Source organism: Merops nubicus, unplaced genomic scaffold (genome assembly GCF_000691845.1).
Source record: "Merops nubicus isolate BGI_N331 unplaced genomic scaffold, ASM69184v1 scaffold31877, whole genome shotgun sequence".
NCBI lineage: Eukaryota > Metazoa > Chordata > Aves > Coraciiformes > Meropidae > Merops > Merops nubicus.
In genome coordinates, this window is record NW_008620175.1 from 44,648 (window position 1) to 69,897 (window position 25,250).

General features: G+C 39.1%; 1 protein-coding gene across 1 annotated transcript in view; it reads left to right on the top strand.

Moving 5' to 3' along the window:
- The window catches only part of MEGF10 (multiple EGF-like-domains 10), a 63,462-nt gene extending 43,652 nt beyond the window's left edge, over positions 1-19,810 (top strand). Inside the window, exons 11-22 of the mRNA XM_008944042.1 lie at positions 1,125-1,271; positions 3,441-3,575; positions 3,950-4,078; positions 7,125-7,253; positions 8,971-9,099; positions 11,160-11,288; positions 12,836-13,072; positions 14,405-14,532; positions 14,699-14,822; positions 16,775-16,819; positions 18,487-18,693; positions 19,650-19,810. Of these exons, the coding sequence (XP_008942290.1) occupies positions 1,125-1,271; positions 3,441-3,575; positions 3,950-4,078; positions 7,125-7,253; positions 8,971-9,099; positions 11,160-11,288; positions 12,836-13,072; positions 14,405-14,532; positions 14,699-14,822; positions 16,775-16,819; positions 18,487-18,693; positions 19,650-19,810 (1,700 nt within the window). The remainder of the gene's footprint in view (positions 1-1,124; positions 1,272-3,440; positions 3,576-3,949; positions 4,079-7,124; positions 7,254-8,970; positions 9,100-11,159; positions 11,289-12,835; positions 13,073-14,404; positions 14,533-14,698; positions 14,823-16,774; positions 16,820-18,486; positions 18,694-19,649) is intronic.
- Positions 19,811-25,250: the final 5,440 nt, after the last annotated feature.

Consider the following 25,250-nt stretch of genomic DNA (forward strand, 5'->3'; position numbering starts at 1 on the left):
GCACCCCATTATTACACAAAATTATGTCAGACCTTAAGAATTTTTACATTCAGCATGGAAAGTTTCTGCAGTACCTTTTGTCATGCATTTCCCTAGCATAAAATTAGAAAACAAGCTTTTACTGTTCTGAAACATCTGTTCTGGAGGAAGCAAAAGACATTACTTTGCTGCATTTGACTTGCTTTCTACTTTCAGTTCTCTTTATTGATACCAGTGGTGAAAGTGAGAGGAGTAAAGGACCTTTTAAAATTTTTATATGTATAAGGATCTTGAAAAATTACGGAACACTTTATACTGAGAGGTTTGCATTCATGTTTGCAGTTCTTAAAGTATTGGTGGGCAGGAAGCCTGGAAATACCATCCTGGCTAATGAGGCATGTCCAAAGAAGGGCAATGAAGCTGGTGAAGGGTCTAGAGAGCAAGTTTTCTGAGGAGCAGCTGAGGGAACTGGGGTTGTTTAGACTGAAAAAAAAAAGGAGATTCATAGGAGACCTCTCACTCTACAACTACCTGAAAGGAGGTACTACCTGCTCTCTTCTCACAAGCAACATGCGATAGGACAAGAGGACACGGCCTCAAGTTGCATTACAGGAGGTTTAGATTGGATATTAGGAGAAATGTTTTCACAGAGAGAGTTGTAAAGTGTTGGAAACAGCTACCCAGGGAAGTGGTGGAGTCACCATCCCTGAAGGTATTTAAAGTATGTGCAGATGTGGCACATAGGGACATGATTTATGGGTGACCTCGCAGTGCTGGGTTAACAGATAGACTTGATGATCTTGAAGGCCTCTTCCAACCAGAACAACTCTTATGATTCTATGGAGCTCTTATGTTCTGTGTAAATCTGCAGAGGTGCTTTCCTCCTACATAACTCCAGACCAGCCCTGACATACATCTCAACAAAACTGGAATACAAAAGAAATGCATTGTTCTGGGGGAGGGCAGGAGCAGAGATGGATGTTTACCTTTTTCTTCTTCTATTTTTCTGATGTTAATGATAACTCCTTAGATAGCTTTTGTGATCTGTGTTTTAAAAATGGGTCCTCAGAGGAACAAAGTTCTAAATTAACTCTGCATAAGGGCTTTTTACAAAGGCTGACAGTTTTGTTTATTTATGGTTGCAGGCATTCACTGTGACAGCGTGTGTGCTGAGGGACAGTGGGGCCCAAACTGCTCATTGTCTTGTTACTGCAAAAATGGAGCATCCTGCTCTCCAGATGATGGAATCTGTGAGTGTGCACCAGGATACAGAGGCACCACTTGTCAGAGAAGTAAGGACAACATAAATGCTTTAATATCATGCTGCTTTGTAATTGTAAAGTCAAGTATTATGAAACACTCCTTGATTGGACATTTTTCAAAATGTATGGATATACAGAAACAAGAGTTAATCTGAGATTAACAAATGTTTCCAACTATTATTAGTGCTTTCTTGTTATACTACAACCTCACTTTTATTCACCGTCTGTGCTGTGACATTGCTATGCACATGACTTTCTAAAAAACAAATTTAGCAAGGCTTTCCATTCTAAAGCTCAGCATTTCCAAATCTGATTGATGAATATTCATTTTGTAATACCTGTTTTGCCAGGTAAATAAAACGTGCATGAGTTTCAGAAGCTAGAAATCTTAGCACCAGTTTGAGTCTGGTAGGAATTATTGGTTTAATTATTCTTTCATTTAACACTTATTTTGACGCCACAAAGAATGGCCAGTGGGATCAGACTTACAGTAAGTAGAAGAAATCACAGGTACTCATAGTTGCATTTCAAAAATTTGTTTCTGTAAAATTTAAATGTTACAAGAAGAGAGATACAGATAAACTGAGGTAAATCATACCAGAAAACAGGGAGGCAAAAATAAGATAATATGCAAAATATCCACCCTCCCAAGACTTGTCACAGTTTGCCAGCTGTCTAGCTGTCTTCAGTTTGAATTGTGGAAGCTGTGAGGCAAAGGTGTCAGGAGAAGAGAAAGAGGAGTCCTCTGCACTTGGAGGGTGGCCCTGTTTTCAGAGGTCTCCCAGAAACAGAGCCAAGAAGCAGGTGGGGTAAGGCCAAGCTGAGATGCTGCTAGGTTCTCCAAAAGAGGCTTAAAAGGCAGGAGATGACATAGAATGATTACTAGAAGGTAGAAGGAGAACCAGAAGAGAATGAAGTCCTAAAAGTCCAGAAATAGCAAGATTTCAAGCTGAAGAATGTGACAGCCTGGTAAATTCCACATTAGTGTGGCATTAGTATTCCTTAAGTGTTTCTAACTAAGTGCAGCAATTATTCTCACTATCTAATCTCTAAAGGCCTTGCCGTTAATCAGTTAATCCAAAGGCAGACTAAGTGTAACACTACATGTAAGAACATTCCCTGTGTTTTGGAACTGTGCCTGTAACCTGGACAAGAGGCTTCCAGTTTCGTGGCTCTCAGAGCCCCTCTCTGATGCTCAGTCTTGAGGCCAGGAACACAAAGGTCATATGAATAATTTGGATCTCAGTCAGAAAGTGCCTTTTCAGTAAACAGGAAGACGTTTTGGCACTGTTTCACTTGGAAAAATTAGTCTATCTAGAGAGATCTGGACACATAACTTGTATCGAGTGTATAATTAAAAGACTGAATCTTGAATGAAATTAAAATATTGAAAAGATTCCAAGTTAGTTTTCATCAGTGCTAATTGGTGCTGTGCAACAGGTATTTCTCTTGATGCATTACCTAATATTCTAATTTAACAGGAACTAAATGCCTAAAGGGATTAGAGCAACAAAGAAGGAGAGTTTAAGTGAAAGACTTTTCTTTCCCCCCCCTTTTTTTTTCTTCCCCCCCCCCCCCCAAGAAAACAGTGCCTTTAGCAAAAGAATTAAGTGGATTACTGTATTTTTGATCTCAGGTTCTCTAAAAGTTAGGTGATGCGTAGCTGTCTTTACAATATAATGAGTACAGTGAGTACCTAAATTAAAGGATGACTGGAAAACATTTGTACATTTTTCTCATGAAGTAATGGCTATTTGTGTTCCAAGTTAGGAAGTACATAAGAAGTTAAGATGTCCCTACTCATTCACAGAAAAAACTATTTGCTCTATTTTTTAAAATTATTCTTCTTCAGACATGCTTTAAAAGATGTTCATGTTGTAAAGAACATATAATGTATAGCCAGATACGTATACTGTATGCATTTCAAGTATAACCCAAGCACAGTGAGTCCATACAAATAATAGAATGTCAGCTAAGTCATTACTGACTAGAATATGGTAAACCCTTGAGGGGGACGAGCAAATCTCCTTTCACGAGTATAAAGGATTGAGCTATGTAAATAAGAAGAGCTACCATTGCAACTCTTGTGTATTTAGAAAGCAGAGCTAATTCAAAGTCACGAGCAAGTGCATTGAAGAGTAGTTCATGGCTGTACAGAAAAGGCAGAAAGAAATGACAGTTTGTTCTTTCTAATTCCAGTTTGCTCCCCTGGGTTTTATGGACACCGCTGCAGCCAGACATGCCCCCAGTGTGTACACAGCAGTGGTCCCTGCCACCATGTTACTGGCTTATGTGACTGTTTACCTGGATTTACAGGAGCCCTTTGTAATGAAGGTACAAGTTATAATAAAGACTCCATGGGATGCAGAGACCAAGCACTGTAGTAATTTTAATTCTGTCACTTAGAAACCATAAAATTTAAAGTAGTTTCTGTTGTAGTGTGTGCCATTCATACATTAGGAATCTTATGCAGATTTAAGCTTTTGAACATTGATCCTTAAGTATGAAATTCATCCTATATTCTTATTTGTATTATTTGTATAATGAATATGTATACTGGGCATGCCCGAATTTACAATGCCTCGCTTTAACGTTATACTAAGCAATGCATTCCGTGATCCAAACATCAGTTGCTTTCTCTTGAAATAAGGATAATACAGTCTTGTTCTGATTACTAAGGAGTTCTAATTCTGACAACTTGTTTTCAGTATGTCCCAGTGGCAGATTTGGTAAGAACTGCATTGGAATATGCACCTGCACCAATAATGGAACGTGTAATCCTATTGATAGATCCTGTCAGTGTTACCCTGGCTGGATTGGTAGTGACTGCTCTCAGCGTAAGTATCAGCTGGCTTGCCTTTATTTCTAAAACAATCAGGATTTGGCTATTTAAATGCTCTACTTTTTGATAAAGAAACTCAGTGTAAGTCAGAAACGAGGACTTCATGGTATATAATGAAGAGGTCTTAAACTTTCCTGCATTTAATCGGCAAACATTTTCATTATGATTTTTCTAGTAAGTGGCCTGGAGCACATGACAGGAGGGTTCAATTTTCAGACTTCTGCTGCCCAAAGAAAAGTTGCAGAGATGCTGGATCAGATTTGTCTCAGAAGTGGACTATGAAAGAGGCTGTCCTCACAAATTGCTACAAGGGTGACTTTTACTAGATACTAGGAAAAAAAAAAACAACCAGAACAACACAAAAAAACCCACAAGAAACAACTTACTGTGAGCATGGTCAAGCACAGCAACTAACCTGAAAGAGGCTGTGAAATTATCGTCATTGAAGATCATTTGAGTAGGATGTTGGACTGAGTGATGTTAGATGTCTCTTCCTGTGACCTGATGAGTCTTGCATTGGAGAGACGATTCTTGACCTGTTGTTTGCTTATTAGTAATTACTTAGCATTCTCTCAGTAGCATTGTGAACGTCCTAGGGCTTCTATCCTCAGGACAGTCTTATGAATAACACATGTATTATTTTAGAAATAAGGAACTACAGGGTGTTTCTTCTTACTAGAGGTTCACAGAGAACTACTGGCGAGGCTCAGAACAAAGCCAAGATTTTCTCAGATACAGGTTAGCACTCTAGCTGCAAGACCATCCTTATTCTTGTTCAATTTTCAAACAGATTATTGGGAAACTTGCCACTATGACTTTTTTTAAAGTCCTTATAACTTTTTGATGGATTTTTCTCTTTCTTCCTGTTACAAATGTTTCACAGATACACATTTTTAGGGCCATTCTGCTTCACTTGATGTGTATTGTATTGCTCTACTAAATGCAGTGAAGACTTTGCTACTGACTTAAAAAGGAGAATGGCTACACCCTAATTTTATTATGCTCCACAGTGTTATTTGATTAAATAATTAGGCATTCTTTGCATGCCTTGCTGGGTCTATGCAAATTATTGCTGGCAGGAAAGAGGTATCTCTAAGTGAAATTGTCACAAGAAGCATATCCAATTTCATAAGATACAAAAATCCACACAGTCTGAAACACCCATGCCAAAATTTCAGCCAACCCATTTTTTTGAATAAAAGAAGTGGCACCAGACCCTGATATGTCAAAATTCAAAAGAAATTGTGCTGGGGCGTCCAAGGAGGTGCACCTCCTAATAACATGCCTCATTGGTTTATATCATTTACGGTTTGCCTGGTTCAGGATAACTGGCTCTGTACCAGTGCAACATAACATCTGGTCAATTTGGCAAAAAACTTTTACTGGATAAATTCTGCGGAGTGATTAGCATCCACAGCTCAATATGATACAAAAATAGATCTTGGGCCTATTCCTGTGGAAGCCAGCAGCAACAAAGGTCCCTGTTTTTATGGCAAAATAAGTAGGTAGTTGGGAGAGTAGCAGAATAGGGATATTTAGGAGAAGGAGGGACTTACTCGCTGAATCAATAACAAGAAAATGGTGCCAGCAATATGAATGGAAGCATCTATTCAGGCTGTGCTCATGGACCGTAAGAGAGGAAGTTTGTTTGCTTTGTATAAAGGCCTTTCGTTCGCATGGAAAAAAATGATTCCATTAATTTCTTTTGAAACTAGTGACCTTTTTGAAACTTACTACCTTTTGTCTGCATGTGAGTTACATTCCTTCTTAGTTGACCACTAATTTGAAACACAAAACTATAATAAAAATAGTAAGGCACAACTGAGGTGGAAACAACAAAAAACAAACTCAGTACTTTTTTTTTTTTTTTTTAATACAATGTGGTGTATTTCTTAATGAAGTGAAATTTGGGCAAAAATTACACTTTGCAAAAATACAACCCACACATAGACGAGTCATTATGTAAACATTTAAATGATTCAAGAGCTTTTATTGCTCTGACAGCTATCTGGACAAACAAATCATAATACAAGAATAAGGAGCTATCAGCCTTTTTAAACTTACACAGGAATAAGGCTAAGGCTTCTCTGTTTCTTACCTATGAAAAACTCCTGTTGTACTTCCACAAAACTATTTTTAAATTATATGTCTCATTACTAAAGAAAGGAAAACCTTAAGATGTGAATCCTAATCAACAGAAAGGGGCTATTCTTAGACAACCCACTGCACTTCGTGGTATTCTGACATGAAGAAAATTATCTTTTTCTGTCTGTGAATAGTAATTAGCATTTTGGAACCACTTTGCCATTTTAATGGCAGCACATAGTCTCAGTTTCATTCACCATATTTTCAAAGCAGTCAGTAAAATTCTGTCCCATAATGTGCTGACAAGATTGTGAGTGAAAAAAGAATCTATACTTTATAGATCATTATTTGGTGTTTAGAAATATTACATTGATTAATGCACCCCCAGAGACAACTGAGTTAACTTTATGAAGGTACAGCACCACATTTAGGTAGTTATACAGAATCTAACAGTGGAAATGAAAGCTTAGTATTTGGTTTAAAGCTACAGGCTGCAAAACGTGTTTCAGCCTTCTCTGTTCTCCTTCACTTTTGAGACTTGAAAGGCTTATCCCCTTGACTATGCTCAATTGAACTGTCTGCAGATTAAAAAAACAAATTAAATTTATTTTCTTAATTTATTAATGCATGGCTTTCTCTAAGTGAAAGCTTGTTGGAGTGTCCTAGTTAGTATCGAGTATGTGTCACTGGTTTCCTTCACAATTTTAATCTTTTTCAGCACTTTTTATTTAGAGCAAAATGATTCCTTAATTAAAAAAAAAAAAAAAAAAAAAAAAAAGTGTGGCTGTTTGCTCAGAATGGGGCAGCCCCAAAAATGCATTTGAAAGAAAAACAACAAACCTCAAATGAAGCAGTGCTCATATGTGAGAATGAATATGAGAGAGCAAGCAGCTCTATTCATGGGTATCAAAGATCTTTGTAATTTGAGATTAATTAATTGCTCTGGATTATTGTAGCTTGTCCACCTTCCCACTGGGGACCAAACTGCATCCACACATGCAACTGCCACAATGGAGCTTACTGCAGCGCCTACGATGGGGAGTGCAAATGTACCCCAGGATGGACTGGCCTTTACTGTACACAAAGTGAGTGACTTCTGCCATCCGTTCTTAGCCTACGAATCCATAACAGAAGTTTCCTTCAGTATTTTCACACTTTAGTAATTGAATTTTTGCCCTGCTGTTGAACCTTTTTTGATGCAGAAGATACAACACATTACCTCCTTGGTTGCAGGGGAGGCAACTACATTGAGGCTTCTCTTTAGCCTTCCTTCAGAGGAGGACAACTCCTGGCCGTGGCCACACATCTACATGGAAGAGTCTGTCATGTGCACATGCAGAGTGAACACTCTGACATTCACATGTCACCAGTGCAGATGTGTGGTTACGGCTGCAGTCCGTAGCGTGGATGGTGTCGGTCAGCCCTGCAGGCATTCCCCACAGGGTGGGGTGATGGTATCCTCTAACTCCTTCCCTCTCTGAAACCTTCCCAAGAAGTACTCTGGCAGCAGGGACCTAACATCCAAGATTGCAAGATAACACAGAGCTGACCCAAGCCATGAGGGTAGCTTCCAGCTTAGCTGTGGATGTGGGCTACTGAGGCACCATCCCTGTTGCCCCTGCAAATTGACCATACAGTACATCTCGTATCTGTAACTGCTACCTCCTGGGGGCAATGCAACAGCTCTAGCTCAGCACCTGTAATTCCATTTTATTTGGAACTTAGAAGCATAACTTCACTAGACTGTAATGTTATAATTTGTTCTGAAATTTTCTTCCTGTAAATGATCCAGTAATACTGATTTTTTTTTTTTTTTTAAAGAGGTTTTTTTAAAAATAACAGCCATACAGTGACTGGGTGTAGGTATATGGCTCTCATTATATGCTGGGTAGGAGTTCATACAAAGTTTGAGAAGTAAAGATTTGTTAGAGATAAAAATTGATAAAAGTTGATTTCTTTATCATGTTACAGCTTCAGTTTGGTTTATATTTCATCCAGGCACACCCACTGTCTGTAATTTGGGCACAGTCATTATCTTTGATCTCCAGAAAAATAAGACTGCTAACTGTGTTTTGCATTCAGTGTTTAAATACGTGTTTTTTATAAAATCAGAACTCTCCTTTTTCAACTGAATAATGTCATAGTGGTAGGAAATAACAGATATATTATAAGGCCATATGGATGCAGCTCTGGAAGACATTCACTATACTGGTTCAGCTGTCAGCTATCAGAGTTGTTTTGCTTCCTGCTGGTGAATAATGATCTCTCTGCAGTGATATGTCTTCTTCATACTGAAATGGTATCTTTGTGAGGAGCTGAGATATGATATGCTGTTATTTTTATTTTTTTATGCTTCAACATCAACTGCACAGAAAATATGTCCAAAGGTTCATTCATCACTGAAAAGACACCCTGCTCTGGTTTACAAACAGCCCTCTTTCTCCTCTTTCAAATATCCCTCTTTCTCCTTCTTCAAATACCTTCTTAGACCCTTTTCTTTGAGGAGCCCTTCTTGCCACCTTCTTCCAAACATCTGCTGTCTGCACAATTCCCCAACTTTAATCTCTTTTTTTTTTTTAGTTTTTTTTTTGCCTAAAGTGTATTTTAAATGACTTAAAATACACACTTTAGGTGTATTTCAGGTATTATTTAGCTTTTGATCTGTTGTCTTTATAGAATACCATCTTGAGTAGCGGGGCTACAGGAATGACTTCTCAGTAACCCGCTACAACCGGACTATTTGCATTTTATTTCTGGAGTGGTTGTTGCATTCCTTTCCCCCTCCCCCTCCTTGTGTTGCAGGATGTCCTCTAGGGTTCTACGGGAAGGACTGTGCGTTGGTCTGCCAGTGCCAGAACGGAGCCGACTGTGACCACATCAGTGGGCAGTGCACCTGCCGCACAGGGTTCATGGGGAAGCACTGTGAGCAGAGTGAGTAGGGGTGGGAATTGTTTGTGCCTGATTGCAGGTACTAAACCCTGAGCCAACCCTCTGCTATTTTGGCCAGCGTTGTGCTACAACCTCTTGGCTTCAGTGCAAATTTTGATGGGGAAAAAGCTTCAGGAGTTAGACCTATGCTTTTTCCAAACAGATAAAAGCCAGCAGAATTAGTTGTTAAGACTCATTATGATTGTGATGGTTGTTTCCTTCAATTTGTAGCAACTAGTTGCTTTGGAACTATTATTTAACATAACACTAAAAAAAACCCCAACAACTCTCAACTCTGTCCTGTAAAAGTAACAGATGAGCCCAGGTAATTGCAGAAACCGCAGTGAAAACTAATTGTTAGAAAACTAAAGTTAAGAAGTACCACATCAATCCTAGTAGATAAAATTAAAAATTTTATCTTTGCAACATGGTTTTACAATACAAAGCATAATGGATGGCTTTTTTTTTTTTCCCCATATGTGTGTGATTCTTTACCCAAGAAAATAAAGAAAAACGCCATTGATGTCAGTGGTGGTATAACATTGTACAACACTGAAAGAATAATGGGGCTTATAAGCACAGAACTGTTAGTCCAGCTTCTGCTAACGTTATGGTGGTATTCCCACACTTCATGCATTATACTGGAGTGCAAAGCAGTCCATTCAAAATGTTTAGGAGAAGATAAACTCTTTTAAGATCCTCTCTTGATGTCATGATATCAAAAAAGGATTTTGAATTCTTTGGAAAATCTTACTTTATTATTATGTTTTATAGATTTTATGCTATAATTTGATAATAATAATGTAACAATATTAAACTAAATATTTTGATATTTCTGCATTTGAATGTCAGTTTTAAAAACAGATTTTTCATTCCAATTCAGATTTCAAAATGCCAAAATATATTGTGGCATGATTGTTTTGACCCAGCCATTGTCTCAGGTAGTTACAATCTTGTTTTACTGAATGTAACCAAGAGAAGGAGAAAGTATAGAAGTATGAAATTCCAGTTGAGCCTGTATTTATCAAGACTGAACTAACATTTCTTTGGCACACTTTTAAATTATTCTGAATTAGGAATGCGTAAAAGATTAGTTAGAGTCTTTTAAAAAGACAAATAAGACCAAACTATCATAATTAAAAGCTCCTGAAAGATTTCAGAAAACTGAGTCTCAGAAGGTGAAGAAGTACCACAGTCCCTCAAACCATCAGAATTAAAATAAGTCACACAAGTAACAGAGGTGGCAGTCTAAAAGAAATAATTTATAACAGTGTAGGATAATTCTTTACCATGCTAACGGCATGATGCAGGAGATACTTTGATCAGTAATTAATTATTTTATTCAAATCATTCTGGGAGAGAAAAAACATGTAAAACTCTTTCAGTTAGAGGATTCTTCATAATTTCACATTTCTCTCCTGCAGGTTGTTTCTCAGGGTATACAGTACAGTACCAAAATATGCTACAAGCAGCCTAGGACCAGTGTTATTTTTATACAAATATGTGATGTATATTAGGCTCATTCTTATGGCCATTATCTTTTGCTCTTCTATCACATCTGTTATATGACATGACATGACAGCAGCCAGATGTCTGACTCTGTTGATATGATTATGTGATCTTTTTAAGCACTGGGATCTGAGAAGCCTGAGTGACCTGACATTCTGGTGTAGAACTGTCATTTTGTTGACATATTGAGTATTTCTTCACTGTCTTCTACCCTTTTAATATTTTGAGGTTTTTTTTCTCCCTCCGTAATTTCACTGCCTTAGAAGCAGCAACATTACAGGTAAAGGAAAATCACTTCTGAATGAAAATTCCTTCTTCTTGGACTTCTTTCCTGCCCACACACACACACACACACACCACACCCCGAGAGGTCCTCTTCAGAAACTCCTTTCCGTGGAGGTCTGCCACCAGTAGCACATTGCCATCTGCTGGCCACCTACGAAAACGTATGAATTGAGAAACAAACGGTAGCGTGTGTGGTGCTATAGAGCTAGAATACCAAAACACTGAAGTACTGATTGTGTCTGATTATTATTTGCACTTACTTTGTGCAGAATGTCCTCAAGGTACATATGGGTATGGATGCCGGCAGATATGTGACTGTCTGAACAACTCAACCTGCGACCACATCACAGGAACGTGTTACTGCAGCCCTGGCTGGAAAGGGGCCAGGTGTGATCAAGGTAAAGCCTAAATGCAATAAAAATATTGTAATTGTTTTATATAAAGCTTGGATTGACCTATTAAATACCATCTCTGTATCATATATGGAATTAAACTGATAAGGCATATGTGTCCATTCTACTAAGTATGTTCTGTAGATTTTGTATTAGACACCTCAACAACGGTTTATTGGAGCAAAGCACTCAAGTGTAAATTGCATGAAATGTTTTATGGTGCTGTGCTGTCAAAAACTGCTGATAGAGCATGTGCTTGATCTGCTCTGTGCTTTTGCCGAGAGCACGTTCTTACCTTTTCAACCCCATGAAAATGTCACAGAATCACAGAACGGTAGGAACTTGAAGAGACTTCTGGAGATCTTCTAGTCCAGTCTGCCCCTCTACCCACAAAGCAGGTTCACCTAGAGCAAGTTGCACAGGCACACATCCACGGAAGTTTTACAGAGAAGGAGACGCAACAGCCTCTCTGAGCAGCCTGTTCCAGTGCTCCATCACCCTCAAACTAAACAATTTTCTCCTTATGTTAAAGTGGAATTTCCTGTGTTCTAGTTTCTGCCCATTTGCCCCTTGTCTTATCACTGGCCATCACCACTTTTCACTGGGTGAAAAGCCTCATCCTCTTGATCCCCACTGTTCAGACATTTGTAAATGCAATGACATTTCCTCTCAGACTTCTCTTCTCCAGGTTAAACAGAGCCATGTCTCTCAGTCTTTCCTCGTGAGAGATGTTCCAGTCCCATAAGCATCTTTGTAGCCCTCCATTGGAGTTCGTCCAATAGCTCCCTGTTGCTTTTCAAGTGGGAAGCCCAGAGCTGGACACAGTACTCCAGAGGTGGCCACACTAGGGCAGAGCAGAGGGGGAAGAGAATTTCACTTCGTCTGCTCTTCACACTCTTCTTAATGCACCCCAGGATACCATTGGCCTTCTTGGCCACAAGAGCACATTGCTGGCTTGTGGTTAACCTGTTGTCCATGAGAACTCCCAGGTCCTTCTCTGCAGAGCTGCTTTCTACGCAACTCAACCCCTAACCTGTGCTGGTGCATGTGGTTATTCCTCCCCAGCCACAGAATCCCACATTTGCCTTTGTTGAACTTCATTAGGTTCCTCTCTGCCCAACTCTTCAGCCTGTCCAGGTCTCACTGAAGGGCAGCACAGCCTTCTGCTGTGTCAGCCACTCCTCCCAGTTTTTTTATAGTCAATACGTTTGCTGAGGGTGCTTGCTGTCCCTTCTTCAGGGTCATCAATGAATATCTTGAACAAAACTGGACCCACTACTGGCCTCTGGGGAACACTGCTAGCTACGGGACTCCAACTAGACTCTGCACCACTGAATATCTCTTTCCATGAAAAGAAACTAAAAAAAAAGTACTATTAACATTTTACTTTAGACTAAGATTGTCTTTACATTGGTTTCTGACATAGTTCTATCTTGGTATTATTAAATACAGTTAAATTAGCAGAAAGATTTAGAAGTGAAATACTGTCTTCTGATCCTGACACATAAGCTTTTGAATTTATGCCATGTATTTTCACTTCTTTTGTATTTCAGCTGGTGTAATTATAGTGGGCAACTTGAACAGTTTAAGCCGTACCAGCACTGCCATCCCTGCTGATTCTTACCAGATAGGGGCTATAGCAGGCATCATCATTCTTGTCCTGGTTGTGCTTTTCCTGCTAGTGCTGTTCATCATTTACAGACACAAGCAGAAAGGAAAAGAAACAAATATGCCTGCAGTGACCTATACCCCTGCTATGAGGGTCATCAATGCAGATTATACCATTTCCGGTAAGTGACAATTAGAACAGATTGTTTCCCCATTTCCTTACTTTGTTGTTTTTGGTTTTTTTTTTTTTTTTTCCGCTGAGCTCTGAAGAGGTTCAGGCCTGCCCCTAAGAGGTCTTGAATGTGAAGGCTGCTGTGGGCAGGGATACAGCTGATTTCAAAAAGGTTGCCTGCAGTTCTGTATTGGAAGCCTTCCTGGCAAGAGAGGCAGGGAAGGGTTCCCCTCTTTAGGAAGAGGAAAACTAAGACACTGCCTTTCACAGGAGAGCAGCCCCTGCAGCCACAGTGACAGCAGTACTGGTGAGCCAGCATGCAAGACCAGTGTGATGCAGGTGTGCTTACCTTTCAGCTATCAGAGACAGTGTGCCCGAGTTCAGATGAATGCTGCCACAGCATCTATATCTGCTTACTTCGTTCTGCATCATAGTCTTTTCATCTCTGCTTTTGATTCTATGAAGGTGGCTTACCCTGGTAAAACGTGTTAACTGTAAAGAAGAAGTGACCAAATACCTTGTTTTATCGTGTAACCTTTTGCACCCTTTTTTTTTTGTGTGTGTGTGCATTCAACAGTGGAATTATGGACATTTCTGTCCCTCTGTGCGTGTTTTTAAACAGAATTGGAAAGTGTGGCAAAATATGGTTTCTACTGAGACTTCAAATTCAATGCCAACACCATGACTACAGGAAGACTGCTAACAGCTGTAGAAAATCAGGATTTGACACTAGCTGTGGCAGGGTTCTGTGGAGAGGCAGATAGTAGAGTGGCTTAAGTTTAAAACAGATGAAGGGGAGGATCAACACTCCTGGAAAAAAACAAACAAACAAACAAAAAAAAAACACAGAGTTTTTGACCTATGGAAGTGCTTAGAAGTTGGGATGCAACAGGTACATGGAACTTCAGGCAGTGCTGTCTTTTGCACATGGCTATTAAGGAAGGCAGAAGGTAAAGAAGCCATCAGAAACAGTTGTCAAAGCTAAGATGCAGCAGCAAATGTGGTGGTGCTCATGAAGCACCAGAAAACATTACTGTGAACTTGATAGTAAAAGTGTCTGTAATTAGGGCAATGCCATGACTACAGAGGCAAAAGAGAGCAAAGGACCACAGCAGAAGGAGATGTTAGCAAGTAACCCTTGTGAATGCCCTTTGCCGAAAGTGAGGGCATGATTAGTCAGTTACTGCTCTGTACCCCCAGTTTCTTTAAAGGAATGCATTTTTTTTCCCTAGAAACTCTTAAATCAGTTTCTGAAATCAGTGCGTCACTGTCAAAAACATATCCTAAGAAAGAAATGCCATATTATTTTTAATTGTTAATTTTCCTTTCTTTTTCTTTTCAGAAACCATGCCCCAGAGTAACGGTGGAAATGCTAACAGTCACTATTTCTCGAACCCTAGTTACCATACTCTAACTCAATGCACTACTCCACCTCACGTCAACAACATGGACAGGCTGGCCTTGGCAAAGGTAAAGCATGAAAGTCTGAATGCCTCTGTGTAAATTGCCCTTTGGTTTATTTTACTTTGCTCTCTTAAGTTTAATATTTGGCTTATTTTTGCCTTCCCTGATTACACCTGCAAATTCATCACTACCCATGAGTTTCAGTTTCTATACCTATCTTTCCATGAAATAGGCAAAAAACAATCAGCTGTTTGTGAACCTTAAAAATGTGGAACCTGGAAAACGAGGCACTGTCATGGACTACGCAGGAACATTGCCTGCAGACTGGAAACATGGTGGCTACCTCAATGAGCTTGGTAAGGAAAAAAAAAACAACAAACCAACAAGAGGGAGACTGTGAATGTTATACATTGTGTTTGGAATGGATTGGGAAGTGGGGATGTTTTTCTGGCTCTCCATTCAGGTAATGCCAGGCTTCTCAGATTGTATTTGAGGTTCAGGGTTGGGTTTGACCTTCCTTTAAGACAGTATCCTTGGAGATAAAAAAGTGACTCCTTGTGAGGAATGGTGGAGCAGTCTGATGCCCAATGCAAACATGATATGCACAATATCTCATGCAATTTTTATAAAAATATTTGCTTATTAATTAGTTTCATAAAACAATGGATATTGTGCAATTACAGCAATAGGCATAATTACATATTCTTATTAAATAAAGGAGAGGTTCCATGTATCCTTTTATTTTAATCCTCATCAAATGAAATCGGTACTTTAAAAAGTAGTTTATCATAATCTGAGCTGCTCAGTATCAGATGTAAATTCTAGGAGCATCTTCCTGCCTAAGCATCCTGTTTGCTAACAGACAGAGCATTGTCCTTAAGAAAAATTCCCAAGTGGTGAGAGTTGCTGTATCCTGCTTTATGCTATCTTTTGATGTCTTTTCATCCTTTGCCAATCTCATGCATTGCCATGTGGCTGGGTCACACACATCTCTGACCAGTGAAAGCCTTAAAAGGTACTTCCAGTGCCAATGTAACTTAGATAATTTAATTAATCTTCATTTCTGATCCTTATCTGTATCAGGTTCTGGAAATCAGAAAACCAGTACGCAGCATTACTTTTTTTCCTGCTCTTAACTCTAGTCTTACTCTAGTAAGACCCTAGTCTTACTCTAACCACAATTCAGGTTCAGATGTGGGTTTTTTTTCAAAAAAGATTTCAGTCACAATGTTCAGTCCTCAACTTAACATTTTCTTAGAGCATTTGTACTAGCACTTAAAACTCCTAAGAGATACTAGCTACGGTTAACCCACTGCAGTAGATCTTGACTAACAAGGAGATTCTAGAGGACTGCATGAGTGCTGATTATTATTTCTGTTTTCTGTAAGATCAAATAGATCTAATAGGTAGCTCTTGGCTGGTGACCTGGCCAGTAGTCTTGGTAAAAACAACAGAGCAGTTGAAATTAAATCTAATAAGTAAAGATAGGGTAGGAATAAAATTATTTGGTTTAGGTCTCTCAACATAATTTCATTCTTGGAATTGATGACTTTTTTTTTTTTTAAAGAGAGATGCAGTATAGATAAAATTATTTTAGGCTTTTGTTAGGCTTCTAGCATAGTACCACAATAAAATATGATTAAAAAATGAGCACTCCATAATATTAACCAAAGCCATTTGAATGGATTACTAACCAGATAAAGTGCCAGGTCCCTGAAGACTGTTGTCAGGCATTGCTGATTGCTGGTGTTTATACTGGGATTTCTATTGAGAGAAATCTGTTGCTAACAGATAATTGCAAAGGTGTAGACCTAGTCACTAGATGTTTAGTTCCTGAAGGTCATGGATTTTGACAACGAAATGGGAGTGTTTAAGTGAAATGCTAAGAATTTGAGTGAACTCTGCATACCTTGAGAATTTCAGGTCAAGACTGGATGCCTTTCTGGTAGATACGTTTATCCAGAGCAAAAATATACTTCAGTCAAACAGCTGTTATTAGGCTCATTCAGGAGTAAGTGGGGAAAATGTAATGGCCTGCAACATATGTGAGGTCAGACTAGACAGTTTATTGGTCCCTTATGACTGTAGCCACCATCCCTATTCAGGAAGCTACTTTTGGAAGTGTGCAAGCCAAATAGCAACAATGCTTTTGTAACCCAATACTGGGCAGTTTCCCGGTGCTTATAAGAGAACTGTTACGCTAAGATAGAAATCAGTCCCAAAGCATGTTTTAAAGCTTTAGATGCTATTATCTAATCACTTTTCTTTGATGTTGAAACTACTCTGGTTTTTATATAATTTTTCTCAGGTGCTTTTGGACTCGATAGGGGATATTTGGGAAAGTCCCTGAAAGGTGAGTTTATTTTCTGTTGATAGATAAAATGACATTGACATTCAGCTTTTCTAAATTATCTTCGGTTTCTGTGTGAAGAGACTATAAAATAATTTTGGACTTAATTATTCCTAGACAGTGGATCAATGCATGAAATTCGATAGTCAGTTTGTTTGTTTGGTTGGTTTTTAAGAGTTTTCTAAGAGACAAACAAAGTCTTTCTAAGTCCCCTATGTGTCACATACATCAAATGTTTCTGTAATGCTTGTGTCATGAAATGGCTCTATTTCTGACAGCAGAAGGGTGATACGACCTGAATTCAGCCAGGGAATAGTGTGCCAGGTAGGGATGCAAGGTGCCTCTAATGACAGGCTTTATGAGAGAGCAAATTCTTCTTGCAACTGGCATGGTCAGTATAGGACTGCATGACTGCAAGCCTGCAGTGGTTCATCACATTCACTGATGGCCTTTGGAAAGGATATCAAAATATGAATACATAGAGAGTAATGAAAAACTTCAGAAATTCAGGGTAGTGATGATATTTTGATGTTATGAATTATCCATTTTTTCTCTTAAGACTTTACACTAGACGATACTGGTGTCTGCCACTATTTTTGTTATATGATTAAGGTATGCCAAGGGTGACTAGATATCCAAACAGTGAAAAAAGTGTAGCTAAGTTCATAAGAAAAATAAGTTACATATATAGACAAAAGCAGCTGGTTTGTCATCTTGTGTATAATACAAGACAACTAAGCTGAAGGAGTGATTTATTATACCTGACATCTCCTATGTTTGGAGGAGTAGGGGAAGCCCAATTTAAAATATTTTAAAGGACTCACAAAGTTATGAACACCTATCCACTGACAGGTTCTCTAAGGTCAGGCTCATGATGGATATTCAGAGTCAGGAACAAGCTGAGAAAGTTTCAGCTTTAAAGCTTAATGAGAGAGTATATCACAGAAAAACACAGAGAACAAAACACTACCGATAACACAAATGCTTTTCTCAGCCTAAGAAAATAAATTTTCTTTTAAACTACAGTTAAGTATTTAAATCCTGAAATGACAAGTTACCTGATGTTTCCTTGTCAGTTCTCCTGCGTTCACCTTACAGAAACTTAAAAGAAGATGGTTACTCTTTTACTGTGGCTGCATACTCAGACTTTCCACCAACCAGGCCCTCCCACCTTACAGAAACTTAAAAGAAGATGGTTACTCTTTTACTGTGGCTGCATACTCAGACTTTCCACCAACCAGGCCCTCCCTAGATGTTCACCTTGCCATCTGCCTAGACATTGCTATTGAGAGCAGTTTTAAATAATTTATTTTAATAGCATCCCGAGTTTGGCACTTGGAAAGGCAAAAGGTGTTCTGAAGCCCCTCTTAAAAACTGATTCTACACAATACCTGTGCTTAATGCTATCTACTATTTTAACCAGAACTGAAGGTGCTCAGGCTTTGCAACAGGGATTTACTGACGGCAAGATCAAGCCCATAAAAGACCACAGCAGTAGAGGTGCTTTCATTAGTTGCTGTATAGCAGTTTTGAAGTGTTATGACTGGTTTCCACTTCAGTATTCATTTATGAGTGACTTCTTAAACTCAAAACTAAAAAATGCCCTGTAGAGCAACAATGTCCATATTATGTAGTATGCTTGAGAGAGTAATACGGTTTTGTTTTTGCAGATCTAGTGAAGAACTCAGAATACAATTTAAGTAATTGCTCATTAAGTAGTTCCGAGAACCTATACGCTACAATAAAAGACCCACCAGCTCTTGTACCAAAAAGTTTGGAATGCGGATATGTTGAAATGAAGTCACCAGCACGCAGGGACTCCCCGTATGCTGAGATTGCCGGCTCTGGTTCAGCCAATAAGAATGTTTATGAAGTTGGTAAGTACAAAATCTACTTTTAGATGTTGAAGGTTAAAAACAAAGAGCACAGGACTTTGTTTCTTTGAATCACTTGAATTGAGACACATGAAAACTGAAAAAAAAATTATAACGCACTCAGATTCTGGTTTTTGGTCAAAAGCTGTAACAGCAAACAATTTGAGATGTGGTGTAACTCACAAGAAAAGAGTTTGAAATACCTGTAGCTCTGTTCTATAACCTAAAGGCATTTCTGAATTTCCCTAGTTTGAAAGCATGTCTTTAAACAACAGCATAAAACAAGCTTAGCGTTTGATTGCAATATAATTCAGCTCTAGATTAGGTAGTTAAGTACTGAATGCAGCTGGAGTAAGTATATGGGAGGGATAGAAAAGATCAGTCTCCTCCTCTTCATCAGAAAAAACAGCACCTATACCCACAGGTGCAGTATTTCACTGGTACAGGTCCTATTTACTGCATTATTGTAGTTACTGCAGTTACAGAAAACATTGGGGTCTTGTGGGATGGTAGTTATCCTAATGGCTTCTGGACTGGAATAAAGTCTTATGTCATATGTCATACCATTTTTCTTTTCCGCCCTCAATTAGAGATTCCTCTGAAATCCATCAATACTCTATTGTGTTTCTAAGGATTTTTATGAAATCTTGATTAAAAGCCCCAGATTTGGGCTTTATGTTTACCCAAGCACAAAGCACAGATGCTGCTCAGCTTCCATCTATCAGGAAATATACCCATGGCAGGGCCCTGCTGAAAGCCCAACAGGTGTAACTCAGTGTAAAGCCAAAACACCTTAATACCAACCTTTGTTTCTACACCTATGTTTCAGGACTCAGCATGACAGAGAATCTGTATATTGAAGCAGAAAGGAAAGGGTATTGTGTAACACAAACTGAAATGCTGTGTTTGCCTTCTGTTTCCTGCTTCTAGTGTTGAATGTATGTGCTCTTTTATCACAGAGCCTACAGTGAGTGTTGTCCAGGGACCATTCAGCAGCAATGGACGCTTCAGCCAGGATCCTTACGACCTTCCAAAAAACAGCCATATTCCATGTCATTATGACTTGCTACCAGTTCGAGATAGCCCCACATCCTCTACGAAAGAGGTCAGCAGTGAATGACCCCAAAGGCTGATGTGTAGCACAGTGGGACTCTCAAGGGGCAAAATGGCATGGTTGTGCTCCTTCGTCTAGTTTACCATCATATTTGGCTCCTAGTTTGTCCAGCAGACAACTGATGTACATTAAACAGAATCTCAACATGAGGTTTTTATTGTGTATACAAGTGACAGATGGACAAATGCCACACTTTGGGGATCCTGATCATTCTTTCTTTCATGGCAGTAAATTTTATAGAAACAAGTATGCAACACATTTATACTGTAATATACTGGCTAAAAAATATTAGTTGGCAGATCAGTTTTGATAACATCCCATTTCAGCGCCTTTAAATAGAGACTTCATGTTTGTCGTGTTTCAGTGTAGAAATACTCCCAGGACAGTGCAATTTACCAAATATGACTTTGTACAGGTGATCTCATTCACTAGTTAAGTAGAAGAAAAACTGCCTTGCCAAATTTTACCTTCCATTCTGATGTCTAGCCAAGACATACTAAGAAACAAGATCTGATGGGGATAAGTAAGCACAATACTGCACATTTTTGGGAAATCCATCATCAGGCTTTTTTGTCCATTACTGGTGGTGGGCATGCCTTGCTTGAATAGTTTTGGCGATAAAAGCACTGGATACATCAATAATGCTTCAAGATCTCTTGATACTCCCGATCCAGCACCAGCCTTCAACAAATCTTTTGCTACCATCCAACTCCATATGTTGCAGTTCTGAACACTATTTCTGCCACACACAACTAATATACCATAACATATCAGTTAATACTTAATAAAATATGTAAATTAAATCAGTTTATTTTTGTCACCATGAACTAATTAGGTAAGGAGTGGACAAAGGTGATGACTGCTGTAAATCTTAACTTCAAGGAAAGGTTTACATTTTATAAACAGGTAGTATAATGACTGTATTATAGAATAAAAATAGTAAAGGGTTCCGATTTTTTTTTCCTTAGGAATAACTAAGCAATCTCCGTGCATACCTGCTAAAAAAGGCACCTTTTCTTTTTTATAGTGGACGTAGGGAAACATGCTTAAGCTGGTCTTTTGCATTGCTAATAATGTGACACATATATCCCCCATTCGTCATTAACTTGTGTCTCCATTTTTATGCTGTGTGTCTGTGTTTCTAGTTATCTAGCTTGTAGTTGCAAAAATATTCTACTGTGTGTCCATTACTTTTGCATTTTTGCCAACTGGCTTTTATTTTGTCTGGTTAAAGGGTTCTCTGGGCAGAGGGAGACGATTAAGCACGAATTCATGCCATACTGATGTCTTTCAGAGGTGGTTAGCTAATACATTAATAGTCTAACTTAATGAATTAATTAGGGAAAAAATCAAGGTATGTTTGTCAAAGATGATAACAAGAGTACAGAATAAAAATGAAAACCAGTCGCTCTTTAAAGTTTATTCTGTTAACTATGTGGATGGAGACCCATCTTTCCAAAAGTCTGTTAAGAACTGCACAATTCAGTGGAAATCAAACTTACCGTGGTGTCCATCCATTGAAGAAAAATCGTGCCCCAAACACATCAGCTTAAAAATAAAATGGTTGATACGTACTGGACATGCTCTTTCAGTGGAAAGTTACCTTTAGAAACCTAAAAATTAGGCGGCAGCATTAATTCCAGCTGCTGCTGTCAGCAATGCTACCTGCTAATATGCTTGTAACATAACCCCAGCAGGTTCTTGCAGTCTGCCCTGGCTCTAACTCTGTGAATAGTTTGTCCTGAGGGTTGGTATATACCTGTCAGAGAAGGGACACAGGCAGTTCCATAGCATGGTATATCACAGGAAGCACTAGACCTCCCCTCCTGTGGTGGGGCCACATTTTGGCACATGAGACCTGTGATACGCTATAACGATGTGAAAGGCTGTCAACAGGTCAAGAATCCGGTGTCTGTGCTCTCCAGCTTAGCACAGGGAGTGCCACAACTATTTTCATCTTCACCTCTGGACTCCAGTGCGGTCTGAGACAAAGACCTATCACTATTGTGACAGTATTGATATATACCTAAGAAATCACAACCAGCTGCCTTGGAAGACACTAGCAACAGAGGATCAACTGGAAGCAAAACTGAAAAAACTTTCAGAATTTTTTTATTTTTTTTTTTTTTTTCAAAAAGGAACCCCAGAGCTGAAATAGAAATACAATTTGTACAATTTGCTTTTGCTTGTTGTCACTGAAGTGATGATAAGTGAGAGATCCACATCTGAAGACATTGAAGATATTGTTGCAAACATGCCCAAGCCTGAGAATATTTATGCCTGTATGAAGTGCCCTCTAACATTCGTGGTTCTCACTGGCCATGAGCACTGGTTATTTTGCAATTGCCTGGGCATTTCTGTTATATCTTTGGAATAGATAATTTGATTATCTTTGGATTTTGCAAGTACTGAAATGAACTACAAGATTCCAAAAGACAGGGACCATTTTATTCCTCTGTAAGACAAAGCAGTGTTTGAGTTTGTGTGCATATAGGTAACATTTAGAGCTACTGTTATATACATGTGTTTGTACTGTGTGAAACAGACTTTAAAATAAAACATTTCTTCTCTGAAGCCATGAACAGCAAATGCTGTATTTAGCAATTGTGAGCTCACAAAAATTTATTTTCTTACTCTGTGTAAAATTTGGAGACCACTAGATAACTTAATCTTCATAATATAAACAGTTCTTTTTTTTATATATGAAAAACTGAAGAGCTGAATAAATTGTATTTGTTTGAAAATTTCCAGTACGCCACATATCCTCAAGTGAATGTCAGTTTAAGAGATCCCAAACTCAATGACTATCACATAGCCCTTTTTTTTTTAGATCCTGGTACACTCTTAGATTAAATTTCAGAAAATGCACACTATATTGTAATGGGAATTTAATGAGTAAGTTGATACAATAATTTTAGCAAACACCATCTGCTCAGAGCATTGGCTTCACCACAGACAGGAGTGGAAAGAGATGCTTTGCCTTTATCTATTCACATTACAGCAGTGAGAAGCATAGCACTGAACATGAAGAGAGCCATCTCCTAGCAACCTGCTACCAGTTTAATGAAGTACAAAATGCTGCACAAAGTTAATAGCTGATTTTAAAGTAAATAGCGAGTATAAACTTCAGGATTTAAATAATGTAGGCACAGAAGTGTATTAATTCTGGTCACTTAGAAGCATAATGAACCTCAAGGCTTTTTACTATATCAAAGATTTTTAATCACAACACACTGTTACTCAAAAAGTTGCCCTTATCTTGATCTATCCAGAGAACTCCCATTAATTTGAATCAGGGGTGCACATGCAGAATACAGGAGAGAGAAGGTTTCATTGTAGTCATACTGCCTGCTGAGACAATCTGCAAAGTCAAGTTAATATTGAAGTGAAGTTCGGATAAAACAAAATCAAAACTGGGAAATACGTTAATTAAAACATACTGGATTTTCCACGTACTACAACTACAACTAAATTTTTTATTAGATGTGTGTCCAATAAATAATCCTTATAACTGAAGCTCTGAAGTCCACTCTGAATAATACAGAGCTAATTTTGACAAGAATGCTTTATATCAACGATTTTTAAGTGACTGAAAACAATGCGTCCACGTTTATTAATTTCTTTACGGAAAATCTTATCATTTGGTACACTCATACTACTGCTAGAGCACTGAACCTAACTCCTCTATCTTCAGGTTTTCAGCCCACAAGACTTCACTTTGATATGGTTGAACTGTAATGTATTTTTAAAGAAAACCTATCAAGTATAACCACCTTTTTTTCTTAGCTGTAGCAAAAAAAGGGTTTTGTTGTGAAAATACATTTATTTTCCAAAGATGACTGATGTTCATCATTTTGCCCTTCACTACCATTTATTTCATTTCACAGACCTGTAGTTTAATGTAATAAAGTTTCTAATTAAAGATGGGAAATTCTTTGAAATTTTTTCCATTGTTATTCATGTCCTTAGGATGGATTTTGAAATATAATGGGAAATATAAAAAATGTTATCCTTACACATGATGGACCAACAAGTAATGCATTTTATTTTCCCTCTTACAGAAAGCAGGTTCTTTATGAGATGCTTTGTGCAAAATCAAAGCTGATTTCAAACTGCTCAAATTCTGTGATGACTGGCGGTTTGGGCAGGAATTAAGTCGGTAAACAGGGTGATTCTTTGAAGCCTGTGTCTTGAAAGATTTACACTTTAAGCTTGAAAAAGATGTGGAGATGAGTTGCAAAAAGCACAGCATTTCCCCTTCTAGTAGGATGACCTTGGATAAAGCATTAAAAAGTCAGCAGCTGAAGTACAAAGATGGCATAAAATGAGTTAGCAGACTGTAATTCCTCTTTTGTAACTCTCACCCCCTAAGCTGAATCTCACACACTGGCTACAAATGGTATGAGAAATTGTTCCCATGGGACTTTGTCCTGCTGCCTCAAAGAGAGACATGAGGTGTTACCAAGTGAACCCTCTTGCCATACATGCCAGGAGATATCAGCCACAGCCAGAGGGACCTCATGGGGACCTGGGAAGACACGGCCGAGACCTTGGTGACCAGCATGAAACGCCGATGGCAAGTAGAAGACGGGAGGGTGGAGCAGGCGGTGGTGTTGCAGCAATACTAGATGGAAGTGCTGGGGCCGCAGTGCTGCCAGGGCAAGCGCTGTGGGCAAGGATGGCACACTGCAATGTCCCCGAGCACTGGGTTCTGTTGTCACCAAGTGATGGGCAGTCACCTGGCCACTGAGTGTTACCATCTGGCTACTCCCTGCTTGTATCTGCACACTGAGTCCCACCTAGCTGGGCAGTTCACAAGGCTGCAGTGCTGAGCCACGTTTTGGTGCTGGTGTCCTGACTGTAGATTTGCTCCTTGCAGCTCTCACACCACAAGCCATCATGGATTTTTCCTGGCCCTCCACCCAGGAGACACACATACAGCAGCAGAGGTGAGCTGGGCAGGGACACCTCAACCTGAGGAAATGGAAGGGTTTCCATCTTGAATGACCTGGGCATTTCTTCCTCCCCTCCACAGGCCAGCCAATGATCACGGCTGCGGCCCAGCCAATGATCACGGCTGCTCTTTCTTTTAAAGCATGACAATGTCTGCTGCAGAGGCAGTGAAAGGGAGCCACTCATCATTGTCTGCTACCTGCAGGCCACTGCAGTGAGTGGAGAGCATGGCCACTGAAGTGCTACAGTCTACAACGAGAGCACTGAATCTGGTATAGCATTGGGATAATGTCCACAATCAGGAAAGGAAAGACCTTCCTAATTGATCCCCATGGAAGGCTGACCAGATCCTGGGTGAAAAAAAATAGGCTGCTGTTTATGGGGTTCCCAATGGAACCCCCACTGGCCCTGTTCCCACCAACAGGCAGCAAAGAAAGCCACAGGAGAGCAAGAGGAGGCTGTGCCCGGCCTCCCCAGGTCCAGGCCTGCATCT